The sequence below is a fragment of the Lathamus discolor genome, chromosome 1 (genome assembly GCF_037157495.1).
Source record: "Lathamus discolor isolate bLatDis1 chromosome 1, bLatDis1.hap1, whole genome shotgun sequence".
Taxonomy (NCBI): domain Eukaryota; kingdom Metazoa; phylum Chordata; class Aves; order Psittaciformes; family Psittacidae; genus Lathamus; species Lathamus discolor.
The window spans coordinates 17853299-17868066 of record NC_088884.1 but is presented as its reverse complement, the minus strand read 5'-3'; the positions used below and the strand labels follow the sequence as shown (position 1 = coordinate 17868066).

The following is a 14768-nucleotide window of genomic DNA, read 5'->3' as shown; positions in this document are numbered from 1 at the left end:
ACTGAATCTTATGTTTGTATCACTCCAGTTAATATGAACCTGTGAAAGCAGCTTGAAGCCCCAGAGAAGGCTGACTTTGAACCCAAGACCCCTGTAGCCCTGCCACAAATTTTGCTAGCTGTTTTATTAAAGGTACATCCAGTAGAAAAAGACTTCAGGACTTTAAAAAGCCTCTTCCCAAAGCAACATCTCTGGTGAGAGCAAAAAGGTTTATTTAAGGATTTTCAGAACAAGGACCAGTTATCATTTGCATTTATGTTTCTCTCAGCTCTTGCAACAAGTAATTTTTTTTCCAGTTGCAATCTTGATGGCTAAACTGTGCAAGACTGGGTTTTTCTGTTAAATAACAGCATAATCTTCAGCAAAGCTGTAAGAAAAAGTGAACTAGAGGGGACAGGTTTAAGATCTCACTTCCCAGCGCTGTGGAACACTGAACTGAAATTTTTTATAGGCTGCTTTTTTTCTTTTTTTAAGTATGTCACTGAAAAATACTGTACCAGGTTTAAGCACATTGCAGGTTGGGGTCAGGTCTGCAGCTGATGTGCGCTGGCATTGTTTCGTTCTTTTGATTGTTCATTTCACACAACAGCCAAAGATCTGGTCTCCAATAAATGTGAAATTTTATCAAATTTATTCTGACATATTTCAAGAGTAAAAAAGAAGCTGAAATCACTCTACACCTAGAACAGCTCATGTTCAGATTCTCTAGACTATATATCCAGAAAGTGGGACTGAGGCTTCAGAATTTTGCAAAGTCCTTTCACTGCTGACTCGTCCTACATTTTGCAAGTGAATTCCTAACCAGAGGTGATTTTGCTGTTGGATTCCGGCACCTCCAAAGCTATATTCTAGCTTGCTGGGCAATGAGACCCAGGTGCCTTTGTGGATCTGGGCCTGAGAGAAAATATTTCTGAAGCCAACTGGATTAAGCATAACAGCATCAGACAAACATTGAAGTGGAAATGAGATGAAGGTTTCAGTCAGTAACTAAGTACAATAGCTGACTCAGGAAAACTTCTGATGAAATAATAATTTAAAAAATCTAAAATCTAAGCTATTTCTAATGAGAAAAATTAAGGAAGTAAAGAAGATATAAAATAGTAAATAAATAACTTGAAGCCCATGATTCACTGTGTCAAATGACTAAAAATGCTGAGGAGTAAAAGTTATATAGCTACACCTCAAAATGTAGAAAACCCAGAGAACATAAATATACAGCACATTTCTATTTTTATCTAATGTTTTCAAATCAGACAAGTGGGAGAAAAGACAAATACAGTGATCAAACAGATTATCAGGAAAAGAGGAGGAGGGGGTTATAAACATTCATAAGATTGCAGCAGGTACTCAAAAATCAATATTATAAACAAGGCAGGATGTGAGTCACGCTTGTTTGGAGGTTGTCGTATGAATTCTGTCACATAAACAAATGTATTGGTTAGGCTCTAGCACAGACACATATCCTGAGCCATCCTGAAATTTGTGGTTGCCATTATGCAGTACATCCTGGCTCCTCAGAACTAGGCAAATCCACCTGCTTTGGAAGCACTACCAAAGGAAAATCTCTGCTAGATAGAAAGATATTCCATATGACAAATGTTTCAACAATATGAAGTTTATCAACATACATTCATTATAAAATTACAGTATGCTAGTTTACTTTTTCAAGACGAATAATATAATTTATACATTTCTATGCTTGTAGCATGTTTTTGTGGAACAATCTTTTCTTTTTTTTTTTTTTTTAAATAACTGATTTCCCTAACATACCAGTTTGTTAAAAAGTATACGTGCTATTGGTAAGATGCTGTGCTTGGAAAAGCAGGATTCAAAAATTGGAAAACAGGATTCAAAAAATGTTCTCCTAGCTTTCATGAACGAATATTTGTCACTATAAATGGCCAAGGGATAGTAAGTTTGTCTCACCTGTGTGTGCATCAAAATGACTGCTCCTCATACCTTTCCAGTTGGAAGCAGTGAAAAGAAAATCAGGCAGCTGCCTCAACAACTGGCCAGTCATATTTTGGAACTGAGAATGGCTATGGAGACAGCTGTGAAATATTCATGCTCTCTGCCCCCATTTAATCAAAACTGAATGTCCAGACTCTTCACTGCCTACTGGAAGAAGACAGGTTCAGAGTTTTTCTGATTTTATTAGTTTTGTTGCCTGCCTGATAATTTTGCTCACTAGCATGATCTTTGGACATTTGAAGAAGCATACTAACAGTCTGACTAGTGTTCCAGTTTCTGGAGCATCCTGAGGCAAACTGTCAGACATCAGCATTCATGACACTTTTCTGCCCCATATCTATCTAAAGAGACATGACTCAGGAAACAGGACAGAAGCTTCACCCTCTATCATGTGCCTCATCTGCAGGCAGGACAATCCAAAGGACTTCCAGTTCCCTTTGCTGCATTCCACTCTCCCTCTGCACAAATATTAGTGTATTCAAGATGTTAAGAAAAGGCATCCTTGTAAGTACAAAGACTTTCAGTGATGCAACCTCTTGTCAATGTCTCCTTGAGCCTGTGCCATCCACAGTCTCATCTTTCTTCAACGAGAAAATTATTAGCACTTTTTCTCTTCCAGTAATTGATAAAAGTCTAATAATCCCTTTCTCTAGTTTTCTTATTACTCAATTTATGTGCTGAGACAGTAATCTGTTTGCTTTAGTGCTGGTTACATTTTGTTTCTGTCGCTTCACAGAAGTTTGTTGGTTATGTTTTCACTGTTGGTAATGGCTTGATTTAGCATTAATTCCAATTTTCTTTGCACTAATGGAGTCTCTTCTTGGCTTCCCCAATTAATTTCAGCAGGTATAACCTGTCTCATACAGTGTAAACATCCCCTTAAAAGTGGAATGTACCATGTGCACATCCCATTACGCTAGTGATGATTAATACGGTGGGCAATGCTAGAGAACGAAGAGCAGTTCTCCTTTCTCATAAATACAAGCCAGTGTCATGAATGATATGAAGCAATTTATCTCAAAGACAACACTACCAGACTAAACCTTGCCTCTTTCACAAGATTTAATTTGTTGTTTGTTTCTACTTCCGTGTTGCAACATGCAGCTGCTATTAAATGCTTCATTTTATAGCTTTCATATTCATATTCCAAGGCTTGAGTTTTTTTGCTCAGCTACTGAGCTGAACTCAAAATAAAGAGCTGGTAAGGATCAGTTTAGGGCTACGCACTTTAATCAGAGGCACAAATGAAGCAAATTATATTCTAGTTCAGAACCTTTAAGCAGGTTACTGTAACCATAGTGTTGCTCAAATCCCCCTGCTGCAATTACAAAAATACAGCACAACAGAAAGAAAATATTAGGTTTGGCAAAGTCACCTTTGAACAATTTATCAAATTCTGAATTTTCTGCAGAATAATAATGCTTGTCCATCAGAATGCAAACTGACTTATCCTGTGACGTGTCTAATTGTATATTTTCAGGATTTTCTGTGGAAAAGGCCCATGACAATAATTAATACCTAATGCTATAAACACCATTGCTTTGGGTGTTGCCTAGCAACCAGCATCCCGTAGGCTTCCTAGAGGGCCTCAAATAAAAGCAGGAGAGCGATCCTTTTGTACCACCATGGGGGAGAAGCAGCTTTGTTCTAGGCTGCTGCTCTGCTCTGGTTGTTTGTGGAGTGATCTCTGCAAAACAAATCTCCCTTTAGAGGTTTCATGTCTAAAAAGCCTTCTCAGAGGCTAAACAGGAGCCAAATGCTGCATATGTGGATTTCTTTGTACTTCCGGATACCTTTTATGATCAGAAATACAACCACTGTCCTCTTGTTATCCTCCAATAATGAAGCCTTGTTTCCAAATGAGGTGTATTTCTGTGGTTTCATTTCTACTTCTAATTAGAATAGACTCCCCTCTGTGACACAGTTCGTTTTTTTTATTATCATCTGGTTTTATGGACAAACTATACATTAAATTTAAAAGAGGACTAGGGCTGTGTAGTGTTATTGTACAAATACTTTTGTATCTCAGTGGTATATACAGTGGAGAGTAGAACAAATTTCACCGAAATGCAGTCTTTCTCAGGAGTGAAAGCATTCCTTTCTGATAGTGCCATTTTTTTTTAAGTGCCAGTTCATTTCCAGTGTAATCTCTTTATCTTGGCACAAGAACATCTAAATCTCGTTTCATTAAAGTATATATTTACTCAGATGGTCACTTCAATAAGAGCAAGAGGCTGGAAACCAGTTTTCCAGTGTTTCCTTTCTCAGGTACAGTTTCTGGACTGTTCTGTGGGCCTTTGCAAGTTACTAAGCTTTCTTTTATCTTTGTTTTTACATTGAAATTATGTTATTTGATAGTCCTTAAGGAAAATTTACCAAAATTGGGACATATTTAATTTTGTCATAAATAATGCACAATTCATACAGTTTTAAGCCAACACATTCAGGATTATTTGAACAGAAAAGATACAGCAAAAATTATGGTTTTAAAGTAATCATTTTATTGTCAGAACTGTGCAATATGTTTGCTAAGATCTGGAAGAGGTTAGATTAACTGATTGATAATCCAGTCCTCTGTTTCTATGAATCATATTTTGTAGCTGTTTTAAAATAACAAAGATCAAATATTATGTAAACATTCTTCATTCCAAATCCACTGACTTTCCTTTTTTCTGCCTTTGTCCAGCAGGAAGATTATTCAGTCTTTTGAGATGATTTGTAAAGTCATTATATTCATACAGATTTCTGGCTGCAGCATGTGTTCTGTAGAGCTTTGGTTTTATATTCACTCCCCATCCTGAAATCTCAGAGGAAACTGTCAAGGCACAGAAGGCAGGAGAGCCCCCAGCATTCGTTAAGAGTGGATGAAACTCAGGATACTAAGCACTCTTTCTGGTTTTACAACACAGCTGGTTCATACTCGTTTTTTTTTTTTAATTTCATTCCCTCTTAATTCCCAGCAAACGATACATTGAGGACCAAAGTCCCATACAATCTAAATTACAGTGTAAAACATCTCAATCTTGAGGAACATGCTGAGCAAAATTCTAATGAAAGATAATCTTATGGATATTCAGAATTTAAATGGCACACCAAAGCCAGAATCCCTAATCTCTGATTTAAAGACTTCAGTGCAGTTGTACATTGAAAGGTGCTTGTGTTTGACAGGGAAGACTAGACAGGGTTATCTCCATACTGCTCTTTGCTTTTCATCTGTCTGTCTCATTTACATGCAAATTAGTGAGTTTTGCACATATACTGAATGCCACATGAATTACAATTTTGCCTTTATTGCTTATGATTTTTTTTTTTCCTGATTGAACCATTCATCAGCACTTGTGTTCCCACAAACTTCAACCACAGACTTACATGAGTTGCTGGTCTTTAGTTCAGATCACTGTGAGTCTTGGCAAGATGTTCACATTAGTTCATTTTACGGAACACACACTCTCAGATCTCTTGCCTTTTCACAGAATTATTTTTAACTTTGAGAGTGTAAAAACCATGACATTGCAAAAGTTGAATTGCATCAGTAAGAAAGTGCATCACTTTCCTACAGGCAAGCAGATTTGTTCCTTTATTCTAGCAAATGTTTGTTTTCCAGGAGGGATTTAACTCCTCAGCACAACGTTTTCTGGGTTTTGTCAGCAGCAAAGGAGCTAATTCTCCTGGGCTGTGGTTCTGTGGTGTCAGTGGTGGAGCTAACAACCTATTAAAGCTGTTTTATTCCATTAACAAGGGAATTTCTCCCTAGTGAAGCACTTTGATACAAACAACATTTCATTACCAAGTCCCCATATAGAAATGCAGTCCAAGTGCTAAGGTAGTTACCACCTTACTGAAACTGATACTTCTTGGCAATGAATTGATTAACCTCTCTTGAGATTTTAGTTCTACAATCACAGAATAAAGGTCTTCTTGAAGCTGTTTCCTGTGCTGAATGTCCACATGAAATGCTCCAACAGTTTGCTCTCAGAGCAGCATCTGAGCTTTGGCAGAGAGGGCAGCCTTCACTGTGTGCACTATCATTTCAATACCAGACGAGTTTCTGCTGAGATGCAGAAGTCCATTTTGGCAGTGGTACAGCTTCATCCCTACAGGGGGGGCATTTAGCGATCCAATTTTCTCATAGGATGTCAGCAGCATAAGAAAATTTCAAAATGAACCTTTTGCATAATGAAAAGAGAGAAATGCCGAAACAGTTGGGATAGCAATCAATGGATTCTTTCCCAAATAAATAAAAAAAAAAAAGGGGGGCGGCTGGGGAGGGGGGGAGGAAAAAATTTTCTGCAATAAAAATAAAGTGATTTAACAATCACAGCAAAAAAAAAAATAATTTCACGGTGTGGTGATTTGTGGGCAAAGAGTTAAATTCCAAAATAAGGAGTGTACTTCCCAGCACTGCAGATCACTACATAACTCCTGCCAGTGAAGGAACAAATTCTTCCACGTCTGGCAGTTGCAGCATGAATTCCTCTGCCTCCTGCCACTACAGCCAATATGATCACAGCAGCATGCATTTCTCTTATGTCCAGAAAAAAAGAAAAAAAGTGGTTTTTGCCTGGAGCTGCTGATGCCTTTAAAAATACATTAGGCATCATGCCAGCTCAGGGAAACTGGTACTGAGAATTCTTGATTCCTGCACCTCCATTGCTTCAGTTAGCAAACTCTTTGCAGATCAACTTCACATTCCTTACTGGCACCCATGAGAAGATGAGTGCTAGAGAAGAATAAGAAGACTTCTAGCTTTTCTGAATATTTTCATACATTTTCAGTCAGATAACTATCCTATACCTTTCCAGTATTTAAGAAGCTGTACCCTTTTTTTTTTGCGTTGACACCAAAAGAATTATAATTTTCTTCTTTGTAGGTAAACACTTGCAAAACAATCAAATATCACAGTTTTCAGGCATTACAGCACAGACTTGAAATATATTAATACTCTAGTAAAAGCTTATGGATTTTAGTTCCAGAGAGATCAGTGTGTGATCATTTGTTTTTGCATAACACAGACTGCAAGACTTCTCTAAAAACCACTTTTCAAATTCATAGGCTGTACCCATTTTTAGTTTCTGGATCCCATTCTGGGCTCAGATTCCTAAAAGTTAGGCACAGCAAATGCTCAAATTTTAGATTCCAGTTGGAGCTAGCTTTCCCTCTTCATGTCTTACAATGAGGTCTCATTCAGAATCTTCCTGCTCAAGGTTAACTTTCTGAATTGTCACCTGTAATTTTTAGATACTTCCAGAATGTTACACTATTGGCAGAATGATGTCATTCAAGGTGGAGCCTCAGTGATACCAGTTTTCTCTTTTTATGTAAAAGATACTTAATGATCTTGAGGTTTGTTCTTTAGTATGAGTGAGGTTTGCAGTAGGCTCTATCTAATACTTCCTTTAAGGTTTTAAACATTAAAACACAATTCGTAAACATTCAAATAATCTTTCCTGAGATGTCAGAAATGCTGACAGAGAGAACAGTCTATTTTGATAGTGTTTTCCCTTCTTTTCATCCACTAGTGCTTTTCTAAGCAGATTATAGACAGTTTTCAACTTTCCAGTCAAGTGGATCAGATTACTAGCTTATAGTAATATGCAGCACTTTAGAATTTATGGTCATAAATCAACAATTCCAACACCTTTTATGTATTAGCTGTGCTCCTTGTGCATAGTCAATTAATGCATCTCTTCTGTTGATGCCTACTAGAAATTCCATTTTGTTCTCAAGGCTTTGATTTTTACATCCTTTTCACCTTCCTTTTTGATGTTAGTTTAACATTCTCAGAAACAGCCAACATGCCTTCTAGAATATTGATTTTTTTTCTATTGAATTTCACCCAGACAGTGGTGTGCCATCTTCTAGAGAAAGCAAACTCCTATTCACAAAACCCAATCTAATGGTTATCAGAACTCTCTGTGCTGCTTATAGGTCTCTAAGACCAAAGCTCCCTGAAGAGATAATCAGTGCAGTATTTGAATTATGTTGCTTGGCTTGACTAGATAAGTCCTACATGAGGGTGATGGCCCAAATGTCTCAAGTTATCACTGGGGTGACCTTTGAAAAGATTGCGATGATACAATGATTGATTACTTTTTTTCAGATACTCAATATTCTGTAAAAATTTATCTTAGGACTTCAGCGTCTCCTGCCTGATTTAAATTCAGATGCAGGCTTATTTTTTAGAAAAGAGTGAATAATATACCATTTTACATTTTTTTTTATTTCATGCAAATGGTTACTAGCAAGGCAATAAAGCCTCAAAACACTGTATGATTTAGATATATAGCAGTGTGTTTCCCTGCCAATGTAAAGCCAAGGAATGCATTTTCTATCATAGCAGTTGTGTGCTAATGGAGGGAATAAGCACCATTCTGTCCAGCAGCTGCATCCTGTAAGGTGTGGACATTCCACCACTATGTGCCAGCCCTCTAATCATAGAAAAAAATATATTTAAAGCTCGGTTGTAAGGCCTACTCCTAGGCTTGGCCTTCTTTTATGTCACTTGAGCCAAATAAAACTGGAACAGCAGGAGAAGAGTTAATTGCATTCAGTTTGCCAGCTATGTGCTAGTAGTAAAACAGTGAGCACCTTCCTCTAAGCACAGCAATTCTTCTGTCATACAGTAGTGATAAAATTATCTGTAAAAGCACAGGCAGGTTTTTCTCCTAGAATGGCTGTGGCTTAGCCATGAACTAAAGTACAGTCATAGCAATGACAGTTCACTATGGGAGCAGTCATGAAGTCATGCTGTCCCTCTCTCTGAACCCATTTATTACGTGTGTAGATGCTGAGGGTTTAAAGTCGGTTCTGAGAGAGGATGTCAGCAGCATAAACATAGTATCACAGAATCATAGTATCAAAGAATCATGGAACATCAGGTTGGCAGGGACCTCTAGGATCATTTGATCCAACCTTTCTAGACAAAGCATGACTTAATCTACATGTCCCAGCACCCTGTCCAGCTGAATCTTAGAAGTGTCCAGTGCTGGGGTTGTCCACCACTTCCCTGGAGAGACTATTCCAATGGCTGATTGCTCTCATTGTGAAAATCTTTTCCACTTGTGTCTAGTTGGAATATCCCCAGGAGTAATGTGTGCCCATTCCCCCTTTTCCATGTGACTCCTTGTACAAAGGGAGTTTACACAGCTTTCATAGCCACCCTTTAAATACTGGAACAAACCAGAGAATAAGTAAGACCTTTTCCAGTGATGCAATACTAACAATCAGGGAAAAAAACATTTCCTAATGTTAAGATGATACTAAGTCCAAAGGTGTTCTTCATGCAGCAAAAGCTCAGAAACATTTGGGCCCTACCACCATCCCTGACAATGCAGCTGATTGCTATGCAGCATGACAATCCTCTCCCAGTAGGAACTGGTAATGTCTAATATGGATTTTAGTGATCTCATGCCAACAGTGAGTCTTGTTGCTGTCATTAGTGGAGTGAGTGAAGAAACACAAACGTGCAGTATAGGCTCATGGAATTACAAAAATCAATAATATTTTCAAAATGTTGTGACCATTTAATGGAATAAGGAATAAATATAGATCATTCTTGCTTCAAAAGCATGCCTGTCATCCTTTTGACCACAACAGCAGGTCAAACTGCTTCCAGCATTTGGATATTACTTGTCTAGGAACAGGCTTTTAACTGAAGTGCTGCTGGTCCATCTATCCTATTAATTTTTTGCTGGCTGAGATCTGAGCACCGCCATCTCTCTCAGAAATCATCCTAGGTTTATCTTCAGATGAGGAAAGACAGATCAGTTCTCAAGTCTGAGATGTAAAGCTATGACTAATCTAATATTAATTGTTATGTTGATAAATGTACAGTTGGTAATTGATAAAATATCAGCTAAACCAGAGTTTATGATCTCAGCAGAGCAAGAGATAAATGGTGCAGCCCTTGCTACACCACTGCTGTGATGTGGATGGAATTTAAAAAATAGTACTTACACAGTATGTTGTGTGCATGCATTGTGTCAACTCAGTTAGAAAGTCACTTAAGTAACTGTCATGGTCAGCAGATGATTCTAACTCAACAGAAAAATACTGGCAATGATAATGTTAGACAGGATTCAATAACAGAAAATATATTTTCAAACCAGGTTAAGAACATCAGTGTTTAAAACCATTTTGGAGAAGATTAAATACCCATAAGAAGCCCATAAGAAACAAAAGACATTTCCATGAGTTTTCTGGTGGCAAGGCACCAGGTACTCTTCAAAATTTGTATGAATTATTATGAGTAATATATGGTACTTGGCTGTCATGAAAGTAAGCAAGCAACCAATTAAATGGCATTAGAGTACTGGGAATTGAGAAAAACAAGTTGCTTTAAGCTCTGTGTCATCAATGGAGCTGCTCAGCTTCAGCAGCAGAAAGGATGCAAGCACTCACTACGGTTATAAAAAGTGTGAGGTTTGAGTAGGAGGTGAGCTAGATGATTTTTAAGGAAAAACAATCCCTAAACTCAGAAAGCATCTGTTTGACTGGATTTTATGTGCCCTGTAATGGATGATGTGCACTGCCTTCTGCTCACTTTTTTCAGTGTACGTTTGTGTTACAGTTGGAGTTTATTCTACTAATTGCCCTTCAGTTCCCCTTCCGGTAATGTAAAGGGGAAAAAGTTCATGCATGTTTTCACTCACATCCTCAGGTACTGCGTGCTTAGAAGAACATTGCTGTCTTTGATCTAGGGAAGGTATTGGCCCATTTCTGTCTGGTTGCGGTGCCAAGGGAGTTCAGCACAAACCTAGACCTGACACAGCCCTGTGAAACGAGGAGACTAGCAAGGCTCAGATGAGCCTGCCCTTGGTGCAAGTTTGATGTGGCTGCAGAGTAAACAGTGTTGCAAATTCAGCTCAGGATGGATTTAAGTGGGTTCCAGAGAAGGGTACATTTGGATTTGATCTCAGTGTATAGCTCACCAGGCAGGCTTCCACTGTGGAGGGGAAGCAGTGGGACCTTCAGGATCATCCCCCTGGAGGCAGGAAGCATGGCACAGATGGAGTTCTCCAGGGGAAACATTTAGCCTATGTAGTGGCAGCTTCAGCTCAGCAGCCCAAACCTTCCTCTGGAGGAGTTAGAACAGGCTTTGGCTTCGGTACCAGCTTGGAACGGCAAAGGGCGGCCCCAGGCCAAGGTGGGCTGCGGGCTGTAGCATGCTGAAGCATTGGGCCTGGAAAATGGTCTACCCCCACACAGGCTCTGAAGTCCCCCTGCCTTTAAAATAAGTCAGTAACCACGGACTGGTGACAGAAATGTTCTCCCCCAGCCCCTCAGCGGGTGTCGGGAAGGAAGAGGTGACTGTGTTAGCATCCCTATGGAAGGAACGAGGTAAACAGATGCCTATCCTTCAACGGCTTCAGCCGGTTTAAACACCTCACCGATCAGGTGAGCCAAGCCCACTATAAAAACCCTTTATTTTTTTTATCGCCCCCTCCACAACCCTTTCTTTCATTCTCCTGCTCCCAAGCTCGGGAGTAGAGCGGTGCCTGCGTGGAGGCGCTCCCCTCAGCCACCACGGCACGCCGCAGCCCCCGGCAGGGTCCCACTCCCCTCCTCCGCCGGGCTCCGAGCCGCCTTATGGCGGACCGGGAGCGGATGAATGGGGAAATCCGAGCACCCGCCGGCGGGAGTCGCTCGCCTCAGCCAGCGCTGGGGGCGGCTCGGCTGCGGCAGCCCCGCCTGCGAGGCACCGGATGAGTTAAGCGCCCCCGCTGCCGGCGGCCCGACTGCCGGCGGGGAGGGGGTTAAGCGCCTGGTGGCGGCGGCTGCCGCCACTCGGCTCCGCGCCGCTCTCCGCGCCGGAGCCGTTACAGCGGGAAGATGGCGACGGAGGGCGCGAGCAGCGAGCCGAGCTCTGGCGGGCGGGAGGACTCGGCGGCCACGGCAGCGGTAACAGGCTTGCCGGGAGGGGAGGGGGTCGACCCAGCCGAGGCGAGGATAGCTGCTGTGGGGATGAGATGAAGCGGCGCCCGGAGACCTGCCTTTCCCGCTCCGACCCTCCGCCCTCCTTCTCCCCCGGGGCGGGACGAGACTCGGCTGTGGTGGGACCCGCATCCGAGCCCCGTCCCGCCCCGGGGATGAAGAGAGAGGGACGTGGGGTCTCCCTCCCTGCTGGCCTCCTTATTACCCTCCGCGGGGGCTGCGGGTTCTCTCCCCATTGTTCCTTCCCGCTGCCCCTTCGTGCGCCGCCTGCAAGGGGCACGGAGCGGGGTCCGCTTGCCGGTCTCGCCTCCCTCACGCCCACCCGCCTTTTCCCGCCGCTTGCCGCGGCGAGGGTGGCTGAGCCGGGTCTTTGCGGGCGGGCTGAGGCGGTGACGGCGGCCGCGGCGGTGGGACCTGTCAGACCGCAGCCGGGGGGGCGTTGATCTTTAACCCTGTGCTGGGCCCGCAAGGAGCTCGCTCCCTCCTTCCTTTCCCCGTGTGGCGTTCTGGGCGCTGGGGCAGCGTCTTTTCCCCTGCTGTCCCCGCCCAGACCGCCGGTGTGTGGAGACCTACGGGCGGGTTCTGGCTCCCCGCTTAAAATCCACGCAAAAGCCGAGCAGAACCCGCGCTCCCTGCGTGTTTGCTCTGCGGGTGGGTGAGGCGCCTGGGGAGGCGGAGGGATTGCGGTGGGGCGTTAGCTGTTAGCCGTTCGCCGTTCAAACGGTGTCGGGCGGCGGCTGCCCTTGCCGAGCCGGGCGGCAGAGTCACCCCCCTCGGGCCACCCGCAGCGGTGGCGGGCCCCCAGCTCCTCAGCCCGGTTGTGGCAGAGCCCTAGGCCCCGCAGCCCCCCTCTAATCAAAGGCGCGGAGCGGTCAGACCCCGCCGGCACCGATCGGGGCGAAGCAGCCCGTATCAGTCGCTTGGTTGGCAGCCGTCGTGAGAGTGCTGCGAGTGCTCGACATGCAAAGTTTAGGGCAGTAAAACCACAGTGGTGTACGTCTTGCTTGGCATCGTTTCTGGAGGTGATGGCCCCCGAAGAAAGGAGATACTAGTATCTGTGAAACTGAGGTTATTGCTGGCCTTTTTTATTATTGTTTTCTTTCAAACAGGCACTAATTCTTACGTGAAACCCTGTTCCAGCTGTGCACTTACAACTTCTGCAGTGTTGTGGAAATTGAGTTGTACTTAAAAAACCTAAACCTCATGCAGTGAATATTTATAACATCACTGTCTTTTAAAACAATGACATATCCATAATAAATATGATTCATAAAAACAGACTAATGCTTTAGAGCCGTAGTTTTGAGTAAGATATATTTATGCTAAATTCTTTAATATACTCACATTATTACTGCCTTAGGTTTCAGATTGAAAAGTGCAAACAAGTAGCTCATAATCAAGTAGCACACCAATATTGTCCTGTTAGGCAGTGCAGCCTAAGCCACACATGCAATTTATTATTCTCACAGTGGAAGGTAGGAGTGATAGCTCCACGCTGCTTTTAAAATGTTTTTAAAACTGAAGAGGTGCTAGGAAATAACCTGTGTGTTGCTCCCTAACAAAAGTAATGGCTTAAGCGATAGTGAGATATTTATTAAGCTATTACTTTAATTTACCTTCAGTCATTAAATATTTAATATTCCTTTTAACCTTTTTTCCTTGCCATTATAAATGTATTGTTGATTTCATTTTTATCTCTTGTACAGGAAAGTAAAAAGAACTCCTCTGTATAATGAAAAGATTTAAAAATTGTATTTATACAATTCTGCAATATTCCTTTTGAAGGGTTAGTATGAAAAGCTTATTTTCTGTCTTTAATCTCAAGATACAGAATTACGAATTGAATCATCATGCTTACTTTTAAGATGACAGTAAGCATCCAGGTGACTGTAAGTTACGCTAAACTACAGATTAGACCAAAATACTGGTTTTGGTACAGTTTCAGGTTTTTTCTTTTTTTTTTCAGTTCTCAGAATTCTGGTTGCAGAAATCGTGCAGTAAAGACCTGCAAGAACAGTATTTGTAATAGTAATATTTTAGTGTGTAGATTTCATGGCATAAGCAGGGCATGTGTAACACAGGATGATACAGTAGGGTTTCTTGATACTGAATGCTGTTATTACATCTTGGTACACACAGTAAAAAAAAAAACAAACCCTAAAAAAACCCCAACTTTTTTTTCTTCTTCTTTTTTTTTTTTTTTCTGCTTTTAGAAGCACTGTAGAAAAGTTCCTCCCTCCCTCCTTTTTTTACATTCACCAGGGAATTTGACTGAAAAAGCCTGGACTGTTCTGTAGTGTGTTACATTTAGAAGCAGAGCTGATAATCTTGTCATTCTGAGTTTCCTTGGATGAAACACAGCATTTGGTAAGCCCACCACTTCTTTCCCACAAAATCATGGTAAGGATGACAAGGGAAAATGGCAGGGGAGTGGTTCTGGTCCTTTTTCATACCTGCACAGCTTGATTGCACTGAAGCAGTGAAATTGTGTGGATGCAATTTGGACTAGTATTGAGAGAAAACATATGTGTGTATTTTAAATTGTCTTTGAATGACTTCCATCTGCATAATGTCTATCAATAATGATTATATAATAGCAAGAAATGATCCAGTTTGACAGTCTTTTTGTTGAAACGTTGAACATCAGTCTGCTGCACTTAGAGGGCTAGCTTGTCACACAACTTCAGTGTAGTTTTAACAAAGCCTATGAAAAGCCTATTTTTGCTGTTGAAATGGTAAACATGAAGTTTGGTAAAATGATTCAGTAAGATTTCTGGGTTTGGTTTTGCTTGACCAGCGATCAAAAGCATAAACATTGTTTTTCTCTGAAGGCGAGTACCTTCAGCTGTCTGTAAAGCTGTACA

The 14768-nt window shown here is 41.5% G+C and overlaps 1 protein-coding gene across 4 annotated transcripts in view; it reads left to right on the top strand.

Annotated features, from left to right (window-relative positions):
• Window positions 1-11660: 11660 nt before the first annotated feature.
• The window catches only part of CTTNBP2 (cortactin binding protein 2), an 87216-nt gene continuing 84108 nt past the window's right edge, over window positions 11661-14768 (top strand). For 2 of the 4 annotated variants that reach the window (XR_010608208.1, XR_010608207.1), the window contains exon 1: window positions 11661-11871. Coding sequence is in view for 1 of the 4 variants with exons in the window: in XM_065659818.1 (XP_065515890.1) it covers window positions 11803-11871 (69 nt within the window). In the remaining 3 variants the exon portion in view is untranslated. The remainder of the gene's footprint in view (window positions 11872-14768) is intronic. The other 2 variants (XR_010608199.1, XM_065659818.1) reach the window with 2 other exon arrangements.